Source organism: Corvus moneduloides, chromosome 11, assembly GCF_009650955.1.
Source record: "Corvus moneduloides isolate bCorMon1 chromosome 11, bCorMon1.pri, whole genome shotgun sequence".
In the NCBI taxonomy this organism is placed as follows: domain Eukaryota; kingdom Metazoa; phylum Chordata; class Aves; order Passeriformes; family Corvidae; genus Corvus; species Corvus moneduloides.
In genome coordinates, this window is record NC_045486.1 from 2,199,100 (window position 1) to 2,222,509 (window position 23,410).

The 23,410-nt window shown below is 47.9% G+C and overlaps 1 protein-coding gene across 12 annotated transcripts in view; it reads right to left on the reverse strand.

Annotated features, from left to right (window-relative positions):
• Positions 1-23,410, reverse strand: part of ITPR1 (inositol 1,4,5-trisphosphate receptor type 1) — a 160,341-nt gene that overhangs the window by 80,261 nt on the left and 56,670 nt on the right. For all 12 annotated transcript variants that reach the window (XM_032121349.1, XM_032121350.1, XM_032121355.1 and 9 more), the window contains 21 exons: positions 20,682-20,833; positions 19,690-19,789; positions 19,079-19,239; positions 18,192-18,333; positions 17,515-17,673; positions 16,774-16,946; positions 16,404-16,523; positions 15,125-15,319; positions 12,857-13,108; positions 11,267-11,408; positions 10,163-10,316; positions 9,096-9,283; positions 7,394-7,532; positions 7,162-7,216; positions 6,573-6,738; positions 6,304-6,474; positions 5,316-5,381; positions 4,474-4,611; positions 2,831-2,956; positions 2,260-2,460; positions 353-604 (listed from right to left, as the gene is read on the reverse strand). In XM_032121349.1, the coding sequence (XP_031977240.1) occupies positions 353-604; positions 2,260-2,460; positions 2,831-2,956; positions 4,474-4,611; positions 5,316-5,381; positions 6,304-6,474; positions 6,573-6,738; positions 7,162-7,216; positions 7,394-7,532; positions 9,096-9,283; positions 10,163-10,316; positions 11,267-11,408; positions 12,857-13,108; positions 15,125-15,319; positions 16,404-16,523; positions 16,774-16,946; positions 17,515-17,673; positions 18,192-18,333; positions 19,079-19,239; positions 19,690-19,789; positions 20,682-20,833 (3,252 nt within the window). The remainder of the gene's footprint in view (positions 1-352; positions 605-2,259; positions 2,461-2,830; positions 2,957-4,473; positions 4,612-5,315; positions 5,382-6,303; positions 6,475-6,572; positions 6,739-7,161; positions 7,217-7,393; positions 7,533-9,095; positions 9,284-10,162; positions 10,317-11,266; positions 11,409-12,856; positions 13,109-15,124; positions 15,320-16,403; positions 16,524-16,773; positions 16,947-17,514; positions 17,674-18,191; positions 18,334-19,078; positions 19,240-19,689; positions 19,790-20,681; positions 20,834-23,410) is intronic.

Here is a 23,410-nt window from a genome sequence, read left to right on the forward strand (position 1 = left end):
GGATTACTGCAGACAAAACGTCAGCATAATAATAATTTCCAGTTCTGCAGAACCATCTGTTCAAGGTTAGCAGCACATCCATAAACCTCTCTGCCTCAAGAACCCTATAAAATAACCGAGTACAGCATCACATTCCCACTTTCAGGGTTAGGGGTAAGTATAAAAGGATTTAACTTGACTGTCCAGGTTGACTGGGGGTGCTAGCAGCAGGGAAGGACTCCTCCAGTTTCCCAGCTCACTGCCCACCTGCACCACCCCCCTTCCCAGGCCAGACTCAGCAATATCAATCCTCTCTCACCCAAACCCAGCACATTTCAAATAGGAACAGCCCAGTTCTCCCACCAGCCCTCACCTCAGGAATGCAATCCTCGTGGGTCACCACCCTAACAATGTCATCCAGAGGGAGGAGGGAGTTGCACTTGATTTCTGTGTAGACGTTTTTGCCCTCTGTGCACACGGCCAGCAGCTCTACCAAGTGGATGTGGTACATCAGGGGGCTGTTCTCGTCCATCCGGTCCCTCTCCGACCTCATCATCTGCACCAGGGTCTGGAAGGAGGCTCTGTCATTGTAGAACACCAGCACATCTTCCCCTGCGTTCACCAGCTACAGGGCAAGGAAAACATTCCATCAGCAGAGCAAAGCCTGGGGTCCCCCCACAGCGTCCCCCTCTTTGGGGGCTGTCCCTCTGCACAGCCCCACTGCTGCTCCTCAGCCCCTCAGGGCAGCTGGGCACTGCTCCTGGGTTGCCCTCACGGACACAGGACATTTCCTCCTGGAGAATTAACTGACCACTTCTGAACTGCTGAAGAAGTTCAAAGTCAGTCCAGCTGCCTGCTTGGCCAGAAGCTGTGCCGGGAAGTTTGTGGCTTTCCATTGTGCCTTTCCATTTCACGTATGTCACCTCGGGTGACTTTCTAACGCAGCTGTGGCCAGCCCTGTGCTGGTGGAGAGCTGCCTGGGGCACAGTGGATGGGAGGACTGCAGGGCTCACTCCTTCCGCCCTTCCCAACAAGCACCAGCTGTTTTCCAAGGCCAGGGAGTGACATGTTAAGTCACACACTGAAGATATCCATCAGCCTCACATTTGACACCTGACTGGACACGATTTCAGAGCAGCTCAGACCTCCTGGAACTCCAGGAAGGGAAGGAGATCGAGCAAACAGAGCCCTGGTCCAGACTGGGCACTGCTGAACACACAGTTGGAGGGAGCCAGGGCTGTCCTCCTGCAGGGTTTAGGAAAAACAGCAGGATAAAATGCAGAAGAAAACCCCCAGGGCAGCTGCTGACCCCGGGGAAGCCCCTTGCTGAGCATCTCACACTCAAATATGTGTTGAGAAGCTCATGGAGCTGGCTTTGAGCTGAACAACAAAATATGGAAGATTTTTGGTCCATCTATCAGGACTGATGCTCAAAAGCCAGATTTGACAAATCTGATCCTGGGGCTCCCCCTGCTGAGGAGGCCAAAACATCCCATCAGATGTGCAAATCGGCCAAACAGATCCCATCCAATGTCCCACTTAAAGGCATTCATTCACCCTTCTTACCTCTCCCTTTTATCCCGACACCCCAATTTCCCATCACCCACACACCTAAAGCCAATCCTCATCTTTTCCCCCTTCAGCACCTGAACAGCTGGATAAGCACATCTTGCTAGGACTATCTGCAAGGGCTTGTAGAGACAGGACAAGGGGGAATGGCTTCAAATTGAGAGTAGGTTCAGATAGCAGGAAAAATATGGGTGGTGAGGGCCTGGACTGGGTGCCCAGAGAAGCTGGGGCTGCCCCATCCCTGGAAGTGCCCAAGGCCAGGCTGGACGGGGCTTGGAGCAGCCTGGGATAGTGGGAGGTGATTCTATGGTGGTTCTATGATTTCATTAAAAAAAATCCCATCAAAATGCTATCATGGTGAAATTCTCCTTTTGTTTTAGTGATCTTCACATTAAACGACTTCTCTTCAAGCCAATTTTTCCAGAGAAAGGCCCCCTTGCTTCATAACCCCACCTACACACTGCTGTGTACAGGCCTGGGAAGTAACTCCTGCCGTTAATAACCAACCCCTCGTTACACCTGTGAGTCAAGAGCTCAGAGAGCTTTTGGTCACAAAAAGCCTGAGCTTCCTGGGAGCTGCAATGCTCTTTTTGCACGGTGAGAGCTGTCAGCTTCTTGGCAGTCCCCGAAGCGAGAGGATCAATTTGTCATGTTCACCAACTGCTATGTGCAAACTTCTGTTCAGACCCTGCAAATCTCTGCAGCTCTCACCTCAGCCATTACCATATCTTGGCATTTCTTAATGAATTTCCCCTCTGCCTTGACGATGGTCTGCAGGAACTTGATGTACTGAACGTTCCTGCCGTGCGTCTCGATGCAGTGGACGAAGTGCTGCACCACGCGCTCGTTGATCTCGCTGCAGAGCTGGAAGTTGTTCATGAAAATGTGCTGCATTGTCACTGCTTCCAGGATCTGACAGAGGGGATGAAAGGAAGGGAAAAATCAGAAAATCGACAACCCACCACATCCCCGCTGAGGTCAGGGTAAAGCCAACACTCCTGCAGGCGCAGGGCTGGAGGGAACTTCGCTGAGGACCTCAGCTTTCACCACCACTGCTCCTAGCTCAGCCTATTTTTCACTCCACTTCAGCCTCTTGAACTTTCTACGCTGGAACAGCCCTAAACAAACATCTCGCCAACTTTTGAGGCTTTAGAATGAAAACAAAATGTGACCTCTTCAACCAATCTTGCAACAGAACAGCCCCAGAGGCCTCACCAAGGACAATCCAGTCCCTTCTCTCGCTAGAATGAAAAAATAAATCATGGCCTGAGGTTATTCTTACCCCTGGGTTAAGGAACAGGTTTATGTGCTTGTGCAGCAAGGCCTGGTTCTGTTGGTTCCCAGCACAGAAGTTCTGCAGAAACTCATGTGCAAGCTTCATTATCTCCTGCATCCTCGTGTCTTCGGCCTGGGATTGCACGACAAAGAAGAGGGGGTTAAAAGGAATCCAAAGGTTCACGCTGAGGTGAGCACAGGACGAGCCACAGCTCCAGCAAGGGAACTGTCACGTCCCTCACACCCCGAAGGAAAATAAACCTCCACCCAGTTCACAGACGTTTGGGATGAGCTGGGCCAGCTCCACGCTTCCAAAGAGCGTCAAAAATAAAGCCCGTAATAGAAATTACAGTAGTTTATTCTCTAAAAGTGCCTATTCCACAGCCAGGCCCGCCAGCAACGTGCTTTAGTCACTTCTATGCTTCTGAACATCCCAGCCCGCTGGCCAAACCACACATCATCACCTCGGGGCTACCCAGGAAAGCTGCCACGTTCCACTGCAGCGCCTTCCGGCAGCCACGGACCGGGAAAGCTCATGGCAAGGCAGCGGTGGAAAGTTGCTGTTGCACCAGCTCAGCCCAATCTGTGTTTACTGGAACCTCCACACTCCTTGCAGCCTTCCAAGCACTGCTGAGGAACTGGTGCCCTTCCTCTGACGTCAGTGTGGATTCCCAACCCGCTGATGGCAGAAGCTGCACTTTGGAAAATTACTGTCTGTTTTTATTTTTAAGGAATTTCACGTATTTCCAAGGGTGAAACCCCTTCCACACGGCCTGTCCGATGCACATTCACACGCAGGGGACAGAAAGGTGATGAGAAGGTGCTGAAGGGTGTTTTTGCTGCTGATTTTTTAGCAAAATGTGACGCAAGAAACCACAAGAATTAACATTAATCAAAGCATCAAAGCTACTGTGTAGAATTACTGGTCCTCAGAAACCTGTCGAGTTTGGAACAGAGGACAGCAGAGTGACCAGGAAAATGTGAAGAGGTGCCTCAGCTCTGCACTGATAAATACCTGTCACCTGTGACTAATGAGCAGCCAACCTGATGGCCTCGGGGTGTGCTGTGTCAGCACAACCTGGTGCTCTGGAGGCTCACCAGGCACAACCCAGGCCCAGTGGGCTCCAACCTGCACAGCTGGCAAGTGTTGGCACTGATATGGCTAATTAGGAGCAGCAGACCTCAGCTGGAGAGCCAGTTGGTATTTATTCACTTCTCAGGGGGAGTTTAGGGCTCTACCAACTGGGGCGAGGGTCTGTATCTACTGCTGATAAATCCCCAGGGGACCAGGCCCCCTCTCTTCCCTCGGTGGTCCCAGGATGGTCACACAGCTGCCTCACAGCAGTGACAAGGGGCTTTGTTCCACCTTGCTTAACCTCAAGGCAGCACCTGCCACCCATGAAAAGCTCAGAGTTGAGCCTTAATTCTCAACTATGATGCACGAATATTTCTTCAAGCAATAGTACAGACCTGTATATTCAAAGACTTCAAATAAACAGAGTTTGTCTGAGCTCATTATTTCTGAGTGTGGCTATTTTACAGACTGTGAGGCTACACAAACCAGCTTCTGTGCATCCAGTGTACAGGGAAGAAGTTCAGGAAGATTCAGAAGAGGTATGAAAAGCCTGTCAACTCAACACAAAGCCTCACCTTCTCGTAAGGGATCTGCAGCAGCTCCAGCACCACGGCGTGGGCTCCCATGTTCCTCAGGAGTCGCTGCTGCTGCTTCCTGCTCTTCCTCACCGAGGCCCCCTCCTGCACGCAGAGCTTGCTGAGCCGCAGCAGGATCTGCAGGAGAGACTGGCCTTAGAGCCCCAACTCTGGCTTTTCTTCCAGAGAACGCCAGGTCCCAGAGCAGCACCAGGGACCAACTCATCTGCACGGAGCAGAGCGGCTCCAGGCAGCACCTCCAGTGGCCCAGGCTCCATCCGTGGCATCTGACTAGGGATGCTGGACTTGATGATCCTTGTGGGTCCCTTCCACCTCAGGATACTCTACAATTCTGAGATTCTACGCTCCTGCAGAACTCAGCCATGTCAAGTGAACCCAACATCAGGCTCCACAGCAAAGCCACAGACACACCTCCAGCTCACACCACACCAGCACCACAGCACGTTCTTGATCTGGTATTTTCTAAGTTAAATTTCAACAACACAGTGGGTTTGAGTGCAAGGTACTCAGGACAGGGCAAATTAAATGGCTTCTCCCCTTGCTTACTGCCTTTGCAGTCCTTAACAATAAAAACATTGTGTTACCATTGAAACAGCAGCAAAGTCACATTTCTCACTAATCCATTCCTAAGGAAAATACACACGTTGTGCTTATTCTGTCCTGGCTTCTCATTCAAGTTGGGATTTGTTATTACTCAGCAAATAGTTTCCACAATGGCAGAGTGACTCAGACTTTCCTGGGTGCCTCCCTCTGACTGCAGCTCTCCAGAGCTCTGTTACTCATTTACACTTCCAGTGAACTATCAAGAAGCAAAGTTTTACCTCTTTTACTACCCGGTAGTTGTAGCTGCTAGTACTTTCAGGCTTTTGAGACTTGCTGTGACCTTCCTGAGGATAAAATCAGACAATTTATTAGTAGCTTATACTACTGTCTACATGAAGGCTAAAATTACCGTTCTAGGATAGCGCCCGCTCTCCTCCTGGGAAGGATTGTCATCCTCCAGCTCTCTGACAGCCTCAGAAAAATACATACAATTATCCTGTCAAGTCACATTGACCTCTAGAACACAAAATAAGGTGAGGGTGGGATGATTTCAGAGACAGCAACCTCCTGTCCTTTGCCTGTCACATTCTGTCTCTAATCAAGTCTCCCCTCAAAAAAACCCCTTACTTTCTCTCCCTCTCTGTTGTTATTAAACTGTCACTGCACAAAAACCAAGAGATTCCTTACAGCAGTGTGTACAAGAAAAGCAACAAGTACATTACTTGTATTTACTTCCGACAATAAATGCTCCTAAAGCAGGGGCTGCTTCTTGCATCCCCTCATCCAGTCTTTCCTATTTGACTGCAAATTATATGGAAGTGAAGATGCTCAAGGAGTTCTAAGCCAGATGTGCATGTTGTGGAAATCCTATGTTACCAGGTACAGATAAAGCACAGTTCTCTGCTGTCATTTAATCCAGTGCCATGACTCAAAATGCATCACCTGAGCAGTTCACAGCTCTGCCCTTACCTTACTTGAGGTACTTTTGTCTGCACAAATCCCATGCCATCGGTCAGTACTGAAAGGACACAGCTGGGGAGCCAGAGCAAACCCAAACCAGCCTGTTAGACCCTAAAGGCGACACCTCAGTGGCTGCTACTGGGCATCAGCTGGCTCAAGTTCTCCTCTAATTCCTGCCTCAACCTGAATGCAGTAGAGAGAACCTCACCTAAGCAGTGTGCTGGGAAGATGGGCCTTGTCACAGTTCTGAAAGCAGCTACACCCTCCAAACACCCACCCAAATCCACACAAACACAACCCAATTACCTCTTTCTTCTTGTGCTCGTTTTCACCTGGCACACTGTCCATGGCCTCATCAGGACCTTGGCCTTTGTACACCCAGAGCTCAGATTTCTCTACTATTGACCTCAGCTGGTCCAAATCTTGTTTGATCTGCTTGTAGTTGTCAACATCTTGGCTGGTAACAAGCAGTTGAACCTTACAGAGAGGCAAGACATTAAGTTGCACACAGGGCTGGGCTCAGCTGCCATAAATACATTCAGATGAGGAATAACTCTCTCCAAACACACACATACCTGCTTGAAAGCCTGAAGGACTTCTTGTCTCTGGCTGAAGTGCCTGAAGAGCAGCTGCAGTGCCCCAGACACCAGGGGAGGGTAATCGTGCATGGTTAAATGCAGCAGAACCCGGAGAAAAGTCCTGCCCCCGTGATCATCCAAATCCAGAGGGGTGTTCTCCTCACTGGAAACACAGCAGGAGTTAACCAGCACATTAGACTGAGTGCCCCAGCAGGTTCTGAGTCCACTTGGCAGTGGCAGAAAACCTTTTTTCTTACTTTTAAATAAGGAGGGAAATTGTACTGAGGTTTTATTGCAGCATTGAGCTGAGATGCACTAAACCTGCACCTTGGCTTTCACCCACACCATGGGGCCCTCCCCTGATGATCCTTCTGGCTGAAGAACCTTGTCTGTGGTTTTTGATCCAAATGGACACTACTTTGAGCTGCATCAAAGCCATTTTAGAAAAATGAAGCCTGGGTAACTGTAGCAGCTGTTTCCAAGCTTTTCCCAGTCCCCACCTCACTTTGAACTGGAGACCCCACTCCTTGGGAGCCCTCCAGCCTGGGGACTCCCCCTCGATTAGCACCTGTGAAGAGATACTTTCCTTCCACCAAAGATCCCCTCAGCTTGTTCTTCAATATGTTCAAAGTCCAGGGCTCCTGGGAAAATAAACAAGACAAACACATGAGGTCAGAGAGGGGCATTAAAGACGTTTTTCTGGCCTAAAAACATTTCAAATGGCAAGCTGGGACCTGAAACAATCATCCCATTAGCCCCTTGAAGATTCCAGAGTCTTCCCTAAGCCACACAACCTCCTTCCTTGCAAAATAACCCACCTGGTACATTAGCTGGCATTTCTTGACTACTGCTTCCAGTGGGGGATTCAGACATCTGGGCATTGCTTTCATCAAATTCGTGTTTAAATATACAAAGCAGGCAGGAGATCCTGTAGTCCAACCGCACGTTCAGAATAAACTGATGACACAGAAGTAGGAAAAATGTTGAAATAATTTGTGTATTTCCAGCACATCTACACCTCACACAAAGCAGAGCTACCAACGTGCAGCATCAACTGAGTAGAGACATGGATTTAACTTGGAAAAGTTACCCAGGGTGCCAGGCCCTGGCACAGGGTGCCCAGAGCAGCTGGGGCTGCCCCTGGATCCCTGGCAGTGCCCAAGGCCAGGCTGGACATTGGGGCTTGGAGCAGCCTGGGACAGTGGGAGGTGTCCCTGCCATGGCAGGGGTGGCACTGGATGGGCTTTAAGGTCCTTTCCAATCCAAACCATTCTGGGATTCCATCTTTCTAAGATACACAAATGTTGCCTTAAGAATCCCCAGAATTCAGTAATATTTTCCAGGGATTTCAACGAGCATGATACACCATACATAATAAATACTTACAAGCAAAAAATGCTGGCAGAGTTTTGGTGCCTCATTACTGTGTGATGCTGGCATCCTCACCCCATCCCCCACGAAGGGAAAGCAGCATTTCCAGCTCCCTCCTGAGCACGTGCTTCTGTTCTCCCATGGCATGGGGACACAGGAGCAGGACACGAGCTGCCAGGAGCCAGGCTGTGCCATGCAAGTTACCACCTCAGCTGGGCTGGACCAGCTGCTGCCAGAGAAACCTCCAGCCTAGCAGAGACCACCTTCTCCATGGTCTTCCTCGTAAGGAGCTACAATGCCAAGAACACTTTGCAGCTTTCGGGGAAAATGCTTAATGCCAGTTTGAATAGCCCCTGGTAACAGGGAATCCTGGCACACTGAAATATCCCCCTGCACATGCCAGGCCATGAGAGAAGCTCTGGCTTGAACTAAAATTAGCAATGGTGCAAGGAAGGAATGGAGCCTCCCCTGTGCTGCATCTGCTGCCGAGGGAAGGGCACAGCCTCCCATGGGGCACAGGGAAGGAACACCATGGCTCTCCTGCTGCTCTCCTGCCTTCGCCCACCAGGCTCTGGCAGCATTCTGACCCCCAGGACCTCGCTGGTGAAGCTACTGAGCAGAAGAAGGACTCCTACACCCAGAGGGGGAAGACACATTTCAGCATAATAATTCTGAGTCAATAATTAGGAAAAAACGTGTGTGTCCCAAAGACTTTGGGGTGAGCAAGTGAGAAAACCAGACAGGGATGGAAGAGAGAGAGGCTGGCTGTGCACACTGAAAATACATGTCAGGCTGATGGCTCTGCAAAGAGGAGTCTTGAGATCTCCTCATTCCTTGGGGCACTTCAGATGGCCCTGCAGACTCACAGAGCCTAGTAAGACAATAGTGGGGGAAAGGACAGCTCTGCTTCAAGTCAGATACTCACAAATCACTGCTAAATATGCAAATGTCTCCTGCAAGCTCTTTTCTGGTAAATTCTTTCAGTAGTGGCACGATATTGTCACGAACAAGTTGGGAATCAAGTGCCTGACAAGGTCACCCTTGCAATGCTTTCCCAGTTTGAGAGTGAGAAACACATGAAAAGGCAGCAGGACACAATTAATGCTTGGAGACAGCACAAAATGCTGCATCAATCTGCACTGCTGGTACCTGGAGTATCTCGATGATCTTGAGCTTGGTGTCCATGACCAGGATGTCCTCCTTCTCCGGCTCGCTCTGCTTGACGTTCCCCTCAGGGGCAGCTGCCAGCGGCGTCATGGGCAGGAACCCCCCGCCCCTGAGCACCACCTGGGTCATCAGCTCCCCCACGCCGTGGATTGACCTCATCACATTGCTCCCTTCAGAGAGGAAACAGCCAGGGTTAGGGTGCTGGAATGGGACTGAGTTAACAGGGCACGGGCTGGCCACATCCTACAGAGAGAAACTGTCTCAACACTACACATCCACACCCTGGGGACAGGGGCAGCCAACAGAAGCACTGCAGTACTTGGAGAAGCCCCCTGCCCTCTCCCATCACAGGCACTACTCAGCTTTACAACCAGGCCATGGACAGAAAGGAGATTTCCAAGCACTGCATCACTGGCCAGGGAGGGAAAGAGGGAGGGAACTGTCCCACTCTGCTCCACACTGGGGCAGCCTCACCGCCAGTCCTGGAGGCAGTTGTGGTGGCCAAAATCTAAGAAAGATCTAAAGATGTTAGTGAGCACCCAAAGGAGGCTACAAAGATGGAGAAGGGGCTAGAGGAGAAGTGGTATGAGGAGCAGCTGAGATCACTTGGTCTGTTCAGATGGGGCAGAGGAGACTGAGGTTGGACCTCCCCAGGGGCTGCAGCTCCTCCCGAGGGGCAGCTTTGATCTCTGCTCTCTGTGAGCAGGGATAGCATCCACAGAGCAGCTGGAGCTGGGCCAGGGCAGGCTCAGGCTGAGATCAGGGAAAGGCTCTTCCCCCAGAGGGTGCTGGGCACTGCCCAGGCTCCCCAGGGAATGGGCACGGCCCCGAGGCTGCCAGAGCTCCAGGAGCGTTGGGACAGCGCTGCCAGGGATGCCCAGGGTGGGGCTGTTGGGGTGTCTGTGCACGGTCAGGAGCTGCACTGGATGATCCTGTGGGTCCCTTCCAGCTCAGGATGTTGTGTGACTTCATTGTTCCACCCCACACTGATACTTTGAGATGAACTAGAACCACCCAAGAACTTTCTGTCCTACACCTTCCAGCCTTACCTTTACTTTCCTCGCCTTTTGCCATCTTGGTAATAGGGAAGATGGTAGTGATGTGCACACAGTCTAATATAGCAAGGAGGATTTTGGTTAGTCTGAGGAGGTCACAGAAGTTGTAGAAACCAAAATATATCAGATTTCTGGCTAAGTTAACAACCTACCAAAATAACAATAAAAAGCCTGATTAATACTAAACATTTTGCTATCACAGTCAAGTTGTCTTAACACAGTGACAAGATCAAGAACCTGGCTGAGGGTCATTATTTTACCATAATATCTGGGAATTCTGCAAGACTGTCTAGTCCTACATCACGTCAGAAAGTTTTATACTTGCCTACAAATACTGCAATGCTTGCAGTTAATGTCTGTCTCTGCAACTGATATTCTATAGCTACAAAACCAGACTCTATTTGTCTCATCATAAAACAGGTAAGACAGGGCAAGACTAGAGGGAAGGCACAGAGAATTTTTATCATTGTCTTACAAAAAAGATATCGCATATAAAGCTGAGCTTTGTAACTTCCAAGTTGTAAAGTTTCCCCACAAGTCCACCCCATAAAGATCCACATAAAAATATCACATATAGGGCAAATATTTAATGTAGCCCTCTCACATGAAGTGTATTACCTCAACTGCATTTTTTACAGAGTATCACATCTTTTCTTAAATTAATGGTTATTTTTTGCACGGATTTGCTACATTTTATTTGCCCAGACTATTTTAACAGGCCAGTAAGTCACAGGACACTTTTTCTCTTGGTGAACATCACTTTAAGCTCTGGAGACTCTCTGTGCGTGCAGACAGTGTTCAATTTTTGAGATCTTTATTCCAGTAAAGCCTGGTTTTGCAATAGCACTGAGAGCACAGAGAGTAAACAAGGCTGCTGCAAACCTCAGACATAAACTCACATTCATTAATTGTATTTCAAGAACCATCATTTCAAACTCACAGACTTCAGTGGGGTTACTTGCACGAGGAAAAAGGAGCCAGCTGAGGCTCAGCACCCACTAATTACACTCACTAATTACTTGCCAAACTACCTGGTGAAAAAATAACCAACATTCCATAAAAGAAAAGGAAAGGATAAAATCAGAACTGGATAACTACCTCAAAAGTGAGTTTATTTTTCTCTTTATCAGAGAAAGGGAACCTCTGACACACCACATCTCTTAAATATTCCTCTACAAATTCCATTGTTTGTGCAAATCTCTCCTTAATTTCATCTTTGGAAGTTCCACTGCTATCATAGCTGAAGAGGGGAAAAAAAAAGAACAAAACAAAAAAGAAAACAAAACAAAACTTAGCATGCAAATACACAGGGCTCTTTTCCCCCCAGTACAATTTTTCATTGGTTTGTCAAAATCTAAGAAAAGCTAAAGGCTGGTAAATAATTTATCCAAACGAGGGAGTCAGGACACTGACACCAGAATTTCCTGGCTTTTGTTGTTTTATCCCATATGCTCATTAGGTACTATTTTAAAATGTCTGAGGAAAACAAAAAAAAGATAATTTTGTCCCAAAAAACAGAAAAAGCAACCCTCAGTGTTTGAGTGGAAACAATGACAAGCGATGTGCAGCACTGAGGAGAACGGGTGGCCAGGAGAGGCTGAGTGGGGATGGTATTTTTCCTCCAAATAAAACACCAATATATATGCAAAGCAGATATCAATTTTTAATATAAATTCTAGGGTTTTTTCTCAGTATGTGCACAGTGACTTTGAGAAGTACAATCCCACCACCTCCCACGAAATACTTTTCCTTCCTGTTTGATCACTTATCACTGGTGAGCCTCTGCCAGAGCTGAAACTGTTTGGTTTTATATTTTGGCCTTTAAATTTGATTTATTATCTACTGCATCTCTCTCAGCAGAGAAAACGAGGCTGGCAAGGAGGGAAATAACAAGAAACCACTGAACACCAGTATTAACATTGACAAGACTTAAATTCCTAACACGTAGCATCAATTTCAGGGGTTCATTTTCTCCAACTGAAAAAACTGAGCTCTGAACAGTTGAGTACTATCAATTTGAAATTATTAATTATAAAGACTTAATACAAGTGATCAAGAAACCAGGTGCCTGCTCCAGCATGGTTTTGTGCAGGTTTTTCAGCACTGTGACAGAGGATTTTCCACTGCAAGTTAAGGAACATGTCCTTGTTTGAGCATCTTCCCCCTTGTTGCTGCTGGTGGTGTGAGCTCCCATAAGGACAACCTGCCCTGAGGGGACCATACTCAGAGGAGATGGCCTCAAGCTGGGGAGGTTTAGAGAGATTTTAGTGAAAATATCTTCACTGAAACAGTGGTTAAACCCTGGAATAGGGGGCCCAGGGCAGTGCTGGAACCACCATCCCTGAAGGGTTGTGGATGTGGCATGTGGGGACATGGCTCAGTGGTGGACGCTGGACTTGAGCTCGAAGGGCTCTTCCCAGCTTAACAATTCTATGCTTCTCCTCTAACCAAACGAGCCAGGGGAAGAGATGCAACCCCTCCCTCCTGCCCAGATCCAGGTCACTCCACGGTCCCACAGTGAGCCCTGAGCTTACCCAGAGCTCACCCCACCCGCACAGAGAGCTTATTTAACTCTCAGGAACACATGATGCAGTGTTTGATTTATCTACAAACAACAACTGCATAAAAACAACGCACGAATTTGGGAGCGAGCTGGTGCTGCCCCAACCCCCCCAGCGCAGCACTCACTCGTCGATGGCGATCTCGGAGGGGATCTCGGACCAGAGGCGGGCGTATTTGACGGGGGTCACCTGCTCCTGGGGGTCCCTGTCCACGTGCATGTGCAGCATGAGGCGGCAGAAGGAGGCACGCAGGTCGTAGGGCAGGTTCTCATCAGCCATGCAGCGCAGGATCAGGTCCACGTCCAGCTGCCCAGAGATCTCGTTGATGGCCAAGTACTGGCGGTCAAGGCACATTCGAGCAAAGAGGTTCAGCTGGTATCTTCAAAATAGAAGAAAACAATATGCTTTCATTTAGGTGAGCTTGAAGTTTATGGTTTAATTTCCTGTGTAGCATAAAGCATAGATAAATATATGTACAGTATACTTTATACATTAGATACAAAGCATTACAAGTACATATAAAGTATACTTTATATATATATATACACTATGAAGTATGTATACTGATATACTCCTATGCATTAATAGAAATAATATTATATTATCCAGTAATAGAGCTCATCCTTACTGTGGAAAGAATAAAGTACTCCTCAAACACTAGCAAACAGTGGAACAACAGAATAACTTAAACAGCATAGAATAAATAAAATAGAATCGCTAATTAAATATCATAGAATCACTGAATAGTTTGGGCTGGAAGGGACCTGAAAGGTGACCCAGTTCCACCCCTGCCATGGGCAGGGACACCTCCCACTGTCCCAGGCTGCTCCAAGCCCCAATGTCCAGCCTGGCCTTGGGCACTGCCAGGGATCCAGGGGCAGCCCCAGCTGCTCTGGGCACCCTGTGCCAGGGCCTGCCCACCCTCCCAGGGAACAATAATTAATGCTTTTTATGAAAGCTACAGCAGAATGCAAACAACACTCAAGGCAACTCAGCCTAAATACCATGTAAGGTCAAACACTTCTTACAGATGCTGAAGCCACACCTTTCCCTGAGGCAACAAGACAGATGGGTCCAGTCATTAAAAATCAGGTACCTGAGGAAAGAACTACTGAGTTCTGCTCTCTTCAGTGAGAGAACTGGTAGAGAAAAACTGCACTTCATTCCTAAGCTTTTCAGTCCATGAGCTGATCACTGGCACCTCACTTATGCACAACCAACAGGCTGATAATTCACCTTTAGCCATAAAGCCCGTGCCCAACACTCAGCAGCGTTCACGGGCTGCTGCTCAGTACTGTCAAGTGTGAGGCTTCTTAAAGAAAAGAAGATTTAATTGAAAGCAGACTCCTTTCACTTTTAGTACTTCTCATGGAATTTGACCAAACCATATCCTAAGTCCTTCTTTTAAGCATGTTTATGAGGTATCACGTATACTAAAAATAATTAACACTACCATTCTTATACCAATATATATATCTAACTACTAATAACTAACACTACCAATTCTATTTAAAGCCAAGTTGAAGAAAAACACCTGTTTTGAAAGCACATACATTTAAAAAACTTGTGTCTAAGAGGTCTCATTCTGAGCTCCAACAGGCTCACATAAAACCACGTATTAGGAATTCTCCTGCAAGAATCATTTCAATGGAAGAGACAATTCAAAACAAAATTGTTATTAAAACAAATAATCTAGTTGTACTTTCTGTGCTGCCACAATTGAGTCTGTCAAATGACTCTCAGGGGTTTATAACCCAGACACAGGAATTTGGTCTGGGCTGAAACCTGACCTTACACTATGCCAAGAACTCGGTGTCTTGTCAAGTCATCTGGAAACATTGCTGGTGTCAGACCTGCCCAAAGCACGGCCTGGGCTGTGCAAAGCAGCCCTGCACACCCTCCACACCCAACCTGGGGCACGAACACAACTTCATGTTTGTGCTGCTGGGAACTATGGGACCACTGCAGGCTTGGGGAGAAAGCAGGAGGCACAGAGAACAGCAGTGACTTCTTGCAAACCAAAAGCAAAGCCATCTACACACCTAAATCCTGCAGTTCCCAAGTGCCCCCTGAGCACAGGGAACCCCGGGGTCACTGGCACGGGCTCTCCCAACAGCCACCAGCAGGAAACCCAGCACAAACACAAGCACAAAGTGCTGGGGAAATTCAACACACTTGAAGCCTGAAATACTTCTTTAAAATCATTTTAAACCGGCTCATGTCAATAACCGGACTCCTCAGCACAAATAACTGTGTGCTTTCAGCTCTCACTTCTGAGAGACTTCACCCTCCCTCTCTGAAGGCTGTTGTGTGCATGAAACAGGACCTTTCCTCCCAAAGCACACCCTGTGCACCCAGGGCCTCCCCACGCTGAACTCTGCTGCCTGTTGTTAACCTGTAGTAGCTGAGCACGTCCCGATCCTCCTTCTGCCCCTCCTTGGCGTCCTGGGCCAGCTCTCGGATGCTCTTGCTGCGGATCTCCTTGTTGCTGTCCCTCCAGAACAACCACACTTCTTCCTCATCCTCTCCAACCTCCAAGGCGTTTTCTCCACTTGACACTTCCTCGAATTCAAATCGTGAGAGCACCAGCCTGCCAGGAGGAGGGGAGGTTACATTCCAGACACACATACATCCTTCGCATTTCTTGCAAGACACTTGCTAAAATGTATCTTACCCTTTCAGCAGTAGCATTTTACTACACCAAACCATTGGGCTGTATTATTAAAAGCATTAGATTATAAGCTTTCCATTCAACCTTAAAAAGATGAACATTTCAGCTCCTTTCAAGTGAAAAAGATAAAGAAACAAGGAAGTTAAAGACACATAATAATGGACTTTCAAAACCTTCTTTACAGGAGAGTTCAAAGATCATTCAACAGACTAGGAAAAGATATGGGAAAGAAAAATACCTAAAAAATTGATTAATTCTGTATCCCATAAATGCCAAATGGATCAGAACTTCTGTTTATGTCATGAAGTAACTAGAAATAAATCAGCTGCTGATACTATAAAAGGCTTCCAGCAAAGAAAAGATCAACATCTGAAAAAAGCTCCAAATTAAATACTCAAGGACAAGTAAGTGATGTACCAATATTAAGAGCTCGTGGAAATAAGTACAGCCTTTATGATCTCATGACAACAAATAAATGTGCAAGAATACTCTCAGCCATTTGTGTTTTAAATCCTACCTGCTTCCCTTTTGCAGTATTTTGATAATGGTTATCTATTCCCTAGTATACATATGGAATAAAGCCACCTTTATCAAAGACAATCGGGATTTGGTGCCTGCTATGAGGCCTCAGCAATGGCAGAGGAGGGCTGGAGCCCCAAATCCCACCTCAGTGGGAGGAAAGGTGAGCAGAGCAGGACCAGCTTTTGCTCTGCTGCCAGCTGAGCTCCCTCAGAGCTGGGGGAGGATCACACCAGGAGCCTGCACACCTTCCTGCAAAGTCTGTGTGCTTCGGATCAAACGGGAGAGATCTGAAGGATTTCTGCCTGCAGGGCTGAGGACGCACCTGGCAGACACCTGCTGTCCCCAGCCCCAGCTCTGTGTGTTTGAAGAGGACCCCACACAACTCCCTGAATCCCCAGGACGTGCCAGCAGCATGCTCAGCTTTGAACCACCTTCCTTCTGCTTCACACCAGGAGAACCATCTTGAAAGGCACCAGCTTACTTGGTTTCAATGAGAATGTCTGCATTGGCTGGGTTCAGCACGGCTTTACAAATCAGCTCCTGTGTCACGGGAATAGACTTGTTCATGGAAACGCACAGATCCGAGAGGTAATCCAAAAACCTGTTGGAAAACATGAGCCAAAAGGGTATCAATCACTGTTGAGATCTAGACTGAAGCAATCTACATTTCAGGAAGCAAACATTCAGAACTCCACTTGAACAGTGCACAGCAAGACTTGCTGCCCGAGGGGACGGCAGGGCGAGTGCCAGAACACAGTGAACTGGCTGTGCTTCCTCCTGAGCAAGCTGGCAGGTACAGACTTTTCCCAGAAGGGGAAGGGTAATCATATATTCAAAAATGCAGCTCTCACCTGGGCTCCCTATTTTTCCTCACGAGACTCACAAAGGTGTCAATCTCAGCAGCTGTGATGTGCTTCTCCAGGAGCTTGCGGTTGTTATGGAGCAGGGCTGTGATGGTGTCCTCGGCCAAGACGTCGTAGCCAATCTGCTTCTGCATGAAGCCAAACTGCTTGGCAATGTATTCCTTCAAAACACACAGGCAAGGAGGAAGGGGGGGTGCAATTAACCCTCAGAATTAAAAATAATAACAGAAAACAGGACGACGTTTGTCAACGCCAACATCCCGAGGAGCGAACTGGGTTAGATCCAAATTGTTTGTGTGAAAGACAGCAAACAATGACAGACATCCCTAAGCCCTCCATCCCTCCCCTCTCTCCTGGGCTAGACACCAGCAAGGCATTTATACTTATCTGACAGGACCTTGTTTTTAATAACGGCAACAAAACCTGAACAGCCTTAATTTACAGGGCAACTTTCAGCGGCGCCTGTAGCCAGCAAGAGTGAACAAAGTCTCACAATTCACCTGCATGGGACAGTCAGAAATTCTGCTGTTTTCTTAAATCCCACTCAGAACCAGTGCTAATTACATTATAGTCTCCAACAGAGGTGAAAAATGCCAGATAGAATAAAACTGAGCCATCCCAAAACCTCTTGCTGACTGTACAACCAGAGCAGGGCAGGGTTTACTTTAATGGACAAAGCTTTTTTCTTTGAGTGCAGGAACCACGTTGGTGCCATTGACCATTACAAACCTGATTTTTCCTGTAGTCCTGCTGGGAGTGCCTGAGCACCCTGTAGCAGAGCCTGCAGATGTGCCTGAAGGGCGCGTGGCGCTGGTCCCCCAGCTCCTCCAGCCGCAGCATGGGGCCGTCCCCGCTGTCCGTGAAGGGTGCTTGCAACAGCTTGAAAATCTACAGATTTGTAAAAAAAACCACAGACACAACCCCATGAGGCACTGCCTTCTTCTGCTTCAAATTAGTGTCAGAGCTCAGTGCCTCTGTACTCCAAGAGGTACATCAGAAATATGCTACAGTCACCAAGGCTCTTGGCCATGGAGCAGCCCCAACAGAGGACGTTGATCACCTTTACTCAACACCATCTGGTGGAACTTTTAGTTCCAGCCATGGTGAGCCTACAGTCCACTGCCCAGAGCCGGATGAAAGCTGGAAACTCAAAGGACCTTCAGGTCCCAATAATTTGAGACCAAAATTTCACAGAGCCACAGAATGGCTTGGGTTGGAAGGCACCATGGAAGTGTGAAAGGCACCATGAAAGTGAAAGAAATCTCATTCCAACCCTCTGCCACAGACATGTCCCACCAGACCAGGCTGCTCCAAGCCATGTCCAGCCTGGTCAGGTTCTCTATAATCAGGTTTTTTTTTCCAACAGCTCTTCTCATAGGCAGAGCTTAGAGAAAACCACAGCCTACCTGCTTTAGAATATTCTGCTCTCTCATCAGCTTTTGCCGTTCTCTGTTAGGTTTAGAAAACACCACTTCAAGGACATCCTGGCCAGAATTAGTTCCACCAGTAACAAAGTAGACCAAATCCTCCAACAGTTTGGTAACAGATCTACAGAAAAGCCAGGAGTTGTTAACATGAGAATACAAATTCTCTGTGCTAAAAGAGCAGTGCGAGGATAAGTTTACAAAGATTTCTAAATGATAAGTGAAAAACTAACAGCAATTAGAGACTGGATAAAGCTCAGAGGTTTGCACAGAATTTGAAATTAGGAACTAATGCTCCCCCATTGCTGCAGCCTCACTGCCCAACAGCTAAACCAGAGCAGCAGCAAGACAAGAAAATCACTTTAGGGCAGCCCTACACTTGCCAAGATCTATCTGGCATTTCTTTCAAATGCCACAAACAATAAATCAGGTGATTATCTCTCCCACAGCCAAATAAAAGGCACTGGCTGTGGAAGCACACAGGCCCTGGCGTGACACAGCCACCTCTGTGCTCTTTTTGTGTGGCCACATTTTCAGGGACACGGTCAGAGGATTTGCAGCAAGTCACATGTTCAGTCCTCACAAGATGGATTAGGAGCTCCCACACTCCATTGCAGAGGTATGCTGGGCATTAGTCCCCCAAGATCACAACATTTCTCATGCTCTCACTTCAGAGGACAAGGAGGGCTGGACAGACCAGGCCTGAGAACCTCCACTGCAGACACAACAATAAAACCATACATTTTTTAAAATCTCATCAAGGAGGAAACCAAATCCCTCTTCTATTGCTTACTCTGATAAAAATTTCAAAGAAACAGTTAGTGAGTAAAGGAAACAACACTATCTGAACCCAATTCTGGTTTCCTTACCTTCTTTCATTCTGGGTTATTGTTCCCTTTTCCAGCTTGCCAGCAATGGAACCTAAAACTTTACTTGCATCATTTGCAAAATCCAAGTCCCGAACCTCTGCAGGTGAGACTGGCACTATAGCAAAAGCTTCTTTGTCCTCCTTCACTGGAGAGGTACCAATCTGAAACCCAGAGAAGCTTTATCAGCAAACCCAAAGGCAGGAAACAAAGCAGTGCTTCCCACACTCAGTGATAATGAAACAGAAAAGCCATACTCTGCTTAGGCAGCATGGGACTCTGCTGAAGCCAAGCTCTGAGAACACTACCCCTCTCTGTGCAAGCTCAGAGCTGCTCCTAAATCAAAGGAGCAGCAGGTGAGAGGGCAAAATGTTGCTGTAGCCAGTGGAAAAAACATCCTCCTCCTGATGACTGCTGTGGGGTAGAAGCCGAACAGTGTAACTAGAAAACTACCATGAAACCAAGCCATTAAGAGCAAATACTTTGCCAAGGCACTGTTCATTCCTGTCACATGCTTGGTGTGTGACAGGCTCAGGGAGTGGAACTCCTGCCAACAGCACTTTTGTGAAGTACAGGAGTCAAAGGATGTGCTTACACAAAGTAACAGAACTTACCTTCAGCATCACGGGTTTCTCCTCTTCTTTATCAATAGGGATGTTGGTGCTGTGAACCCAGGTGTTGGTGCAAAGGTGCCTGAGCCTCACGTAGGAGTTCCTGAAAAAAAGTCAGGAGTGTCCCAGCATGAGTCAGCTTCCCAGCTGGGAAGTCTTTGCATTGCTGGGATTTTGAGATGCTGGCAGGAACAAGTGGAAAAGAAATGTCATCTCTGTCCACACCGCATCCTACAACTGAAATAACAATCTTACTGCCTTAGCTCATCCTATAGATTCACCTGAGCAAGGCTTCTTCTGTAATGAAAGAGATTCTGCTCTGAAACAGAACCACAGCCACTCCGAGCTGCTGTAACTCAGCTGCTGCACAGGAACAAATTAAACCTCTTCCCATCCTCATTCTTCCACTGCTATGAGCTGCCAGCTTCCTCCCTTACCTCTGGGGTTTTCAGCCCAGAACTCCCTGATGTCTGTATTTTGGGGTACCTGATGCTTTAGGGAGTTGCTGAATAGATGGAACAAACGTGCTGTGCTTTCTCAGTGGGACCAGCAGCAAGGGGCTGCGTGCAGAGTGCGTGTCTTGGAAGGGTGCAGCAGCTTTTCAATAGCAAGAGGTGCCACGTGAACAGTGAAGAACACGTGAACAACAGAAAAACCTGTGCTAAATAGCTGGTGTTACATCCTAACACAATACAGACAGGTCACAGGAACGAATGCCTTGATAGGACACCCAAGGCTTTTAGTCCCAGGTCATTCCTGGCAAGGAAGTCACTTAGGAAACCACTTAGTCTCAATTTTCCCATCTGTAAAATGGTGTTCTCTTACTTACACCTCAACTGTAAAGTACTCAAGCGAAGCTTCAGGCATTTTCTCATTATTTCTACATTCATTTGAGGAGGAACCTGCTTCCAAAGGGTAAAAGGAAAACAGTCTGGGGCAGCTTTACCTCCAAAAACCCATGAAAAGCCCCGAGCTGAGGCAGGTGGTCAGCGTACCTGGGGACGAGGCTGTCTCCCCCTCGCAGGGTGGTTGGGTCCAGCTCGAAGATGGAGGAGATGTCGTTGCCCTCGGGCACGGACACCAGGGAATAGGCCATCTTCTCCTGGGCCCCGCGGCCCCGCCGCGCCGCGTCCTGCTCGGGGTCCAGCTGCGGAGGGAACCCCCACAGCGTCAGGACAGGCCCTGCAGAGCCGCCCCCACAGCCCCAAACACACTGCGGGTGCAGACAGGACTCTGGACCAGTGAACTGGGCTGCAGGACACCAAGAACACTGACAGCAGCTGCCCTGGCCAACCACTCCTTGCTTCCCCTGGTGTAACTCCCGAGTACCGCCACAGTAACTCCCCCTCCACACAGAATTTATGTCTTGCAGACAGTGCCAGAAGAGACAAACCTCACCAGCCATTCACCCCACGCACACTGGGAGCTCTGACTGGTTTCTGATAACACACATCAGCTGAGATCCCCAATCCTGACACTACCAGCTCTCCAAACATATCCCACACGTTGCAATTATCCCTCTAACCAAGAAATTAGCAAGCTGAAAATATAAAAACCAGCCACACCACATACCAACAACCTTGCCGGGAAATAATCAGCTTCAGCAGCAAAAATGGGGCCCACATCCATCAACTCCAGGCAAGAGAAACAAAAAGCTAATCAAGGAGCTGGATGTCTTGGTGTTCACACTACAGCTTGTGCTGCTCTCAAGCACAATAACGTGTTCCAAAGGCCATGGCACCAGAAGGATCTTTATTCCCAAGGTGCCAGCAAATCCCCAGCCTCCTTCAGCCAAGTAAAAATACATCAACCAGATAAAACCCCAGGGTTTCAGATGAAAGGACTAAAAACAAATGATGAAAGGAAAAAACAAAGATGAACTGAGAAAAAGGAACAACAACTTTCTCCAAATCCTTTCCTAGGGAACTCCCAGCTCTCACAAGTCCCTAAAGAAGTTGCTCACTGTCCTGGCATGCTGGAGCCAGCTGTCCCTGCACAACCACCTAAATCCTGGATGCAGATTTCAAGGTGACCAAGAAACCAATTTCTCAGCTTCTCTGTGATGGTGGCACCAGTGAAGGGAGGCACCCAAAGGAGTCAGCACTCAGGCACCTGCCTGTCAAGTCCTGCTGCAAGGCACTGCCATCCTGAAGCATATGGAAAAGGTATCCAGTGTTGCTTGTGCCTCAGGATACTCCCAAGTTAACATATTCGCAGTCAATGAACTTGGCTGCAAAGCAGTGACATTTAAAGTCTGATTTTGTGCATGGGAACAGGCAGTTATCTGTATGGAACAGAAATACACTTTGGGAGTGTGCCTTCAAGGGAAGGAGCAACTCTACACTCAGAATCCATCTGGAGAGAAATTCTGGGAGAAATTCGCTCACTTGGAATGAATTCTCTGAATTTCAGCTGTCTCCTTCATCCCCCCCCAGCAAGGGGAGGGAATACAGTGAGGAATACAGCTGCTCTGCATTCACAGCTTGTCCTTCAGGAGACAACTGGTCACTTCTTGAAACTGTGGCAAAGCTGAACATGAGCAGTAAAGCAAAAAGCAGGAAATGGGGCAATTCAGGGAGCACTGAAATTCAACCCCAAAGCTGACAAGGGCAGCCCCTTTTGCTGCTGGAAGGTAGAGCTGGCACCTCACCCGTGCCCATGTAAACCCTTCCTGCACAGCCCTCTGAGGGTAAGAAGAAAGCAACGATAAAACCACTGAGCTGTGCACAGAAACCCTGCAGACAGCTTGCATTTGGATCAACTTGGAGTTTGGATAAAGTTGGACAAAGCAGCCTACACCCTCCTGTCACCAGTGAATGTTAAACGATGTGGCAATTTCCTGTCAGAGCTGAATTATGTGCTCCTGCTCCTGTTCTTGCTGGTCTGTTTTTGCCATCTAGTGGTAAAGAGACAGAGCAGGGAAAAAGCAGAGAGCTGAGACAGTGCATGAATGTTATCCATGCACGTGTCAGCAGGACACACCACAGGAGCAGGGGTGTCTACCTAAAGGACCTCAACATCGACTAACCCTCAAAAAATCAACCCAACAAAATATCTCAGTACTGGGTTCCCCCCACATCCCCCCAAACAACAGCTGTGGGTGGGGTTTGCTCAGTTTTTTACCACATTTAGCGCAGTCAAGCTGCCAAATGCCACCAAGAAGTAATCAGGAAAACAGCTCAATATCTGAGGGCAAGGGAAGCATTTTAATGGCCAGGCTATAATGACAAATCCTTTTAGGAGGAAAAAGGCGCCCTGCAGCATTTCTAAGCATCCCATTCATCTCTTGGGAATGGAAGGAATAGCTCTTTGTCATATCCAAATGGTGCAAATCTTCCATAACACAGGGCAAATGACCAAGAAAGCTGCATAAGCCTATGATCAAACCCAACGAAATAAATAAAATCCACAACGGAAAGTGCTGTTCCAGTTCTCTCTGTTTTCAACTCCTGAGGCAAGGCTGGTTCCCTCTGACACCAATGAGAAGCTGCTGTTAATACAAAGCACCACACACTCAATCTTTGACACAACTTTTACTGACAACACAGACTTGTTCCCACGGGAAAATCAGAGGAATGGCACTGGAACCACCCTCCCCCTGCCATTCCTTCTCTCTGTTACCCTGCTTTCCTGAGACAAGGTACAATGGCAGCGAATTTGCTGCTTAAACACAGCAGTCAGACAGGCACAGCACTGGGGGACATTCCCTCAGGGACATTTCCCA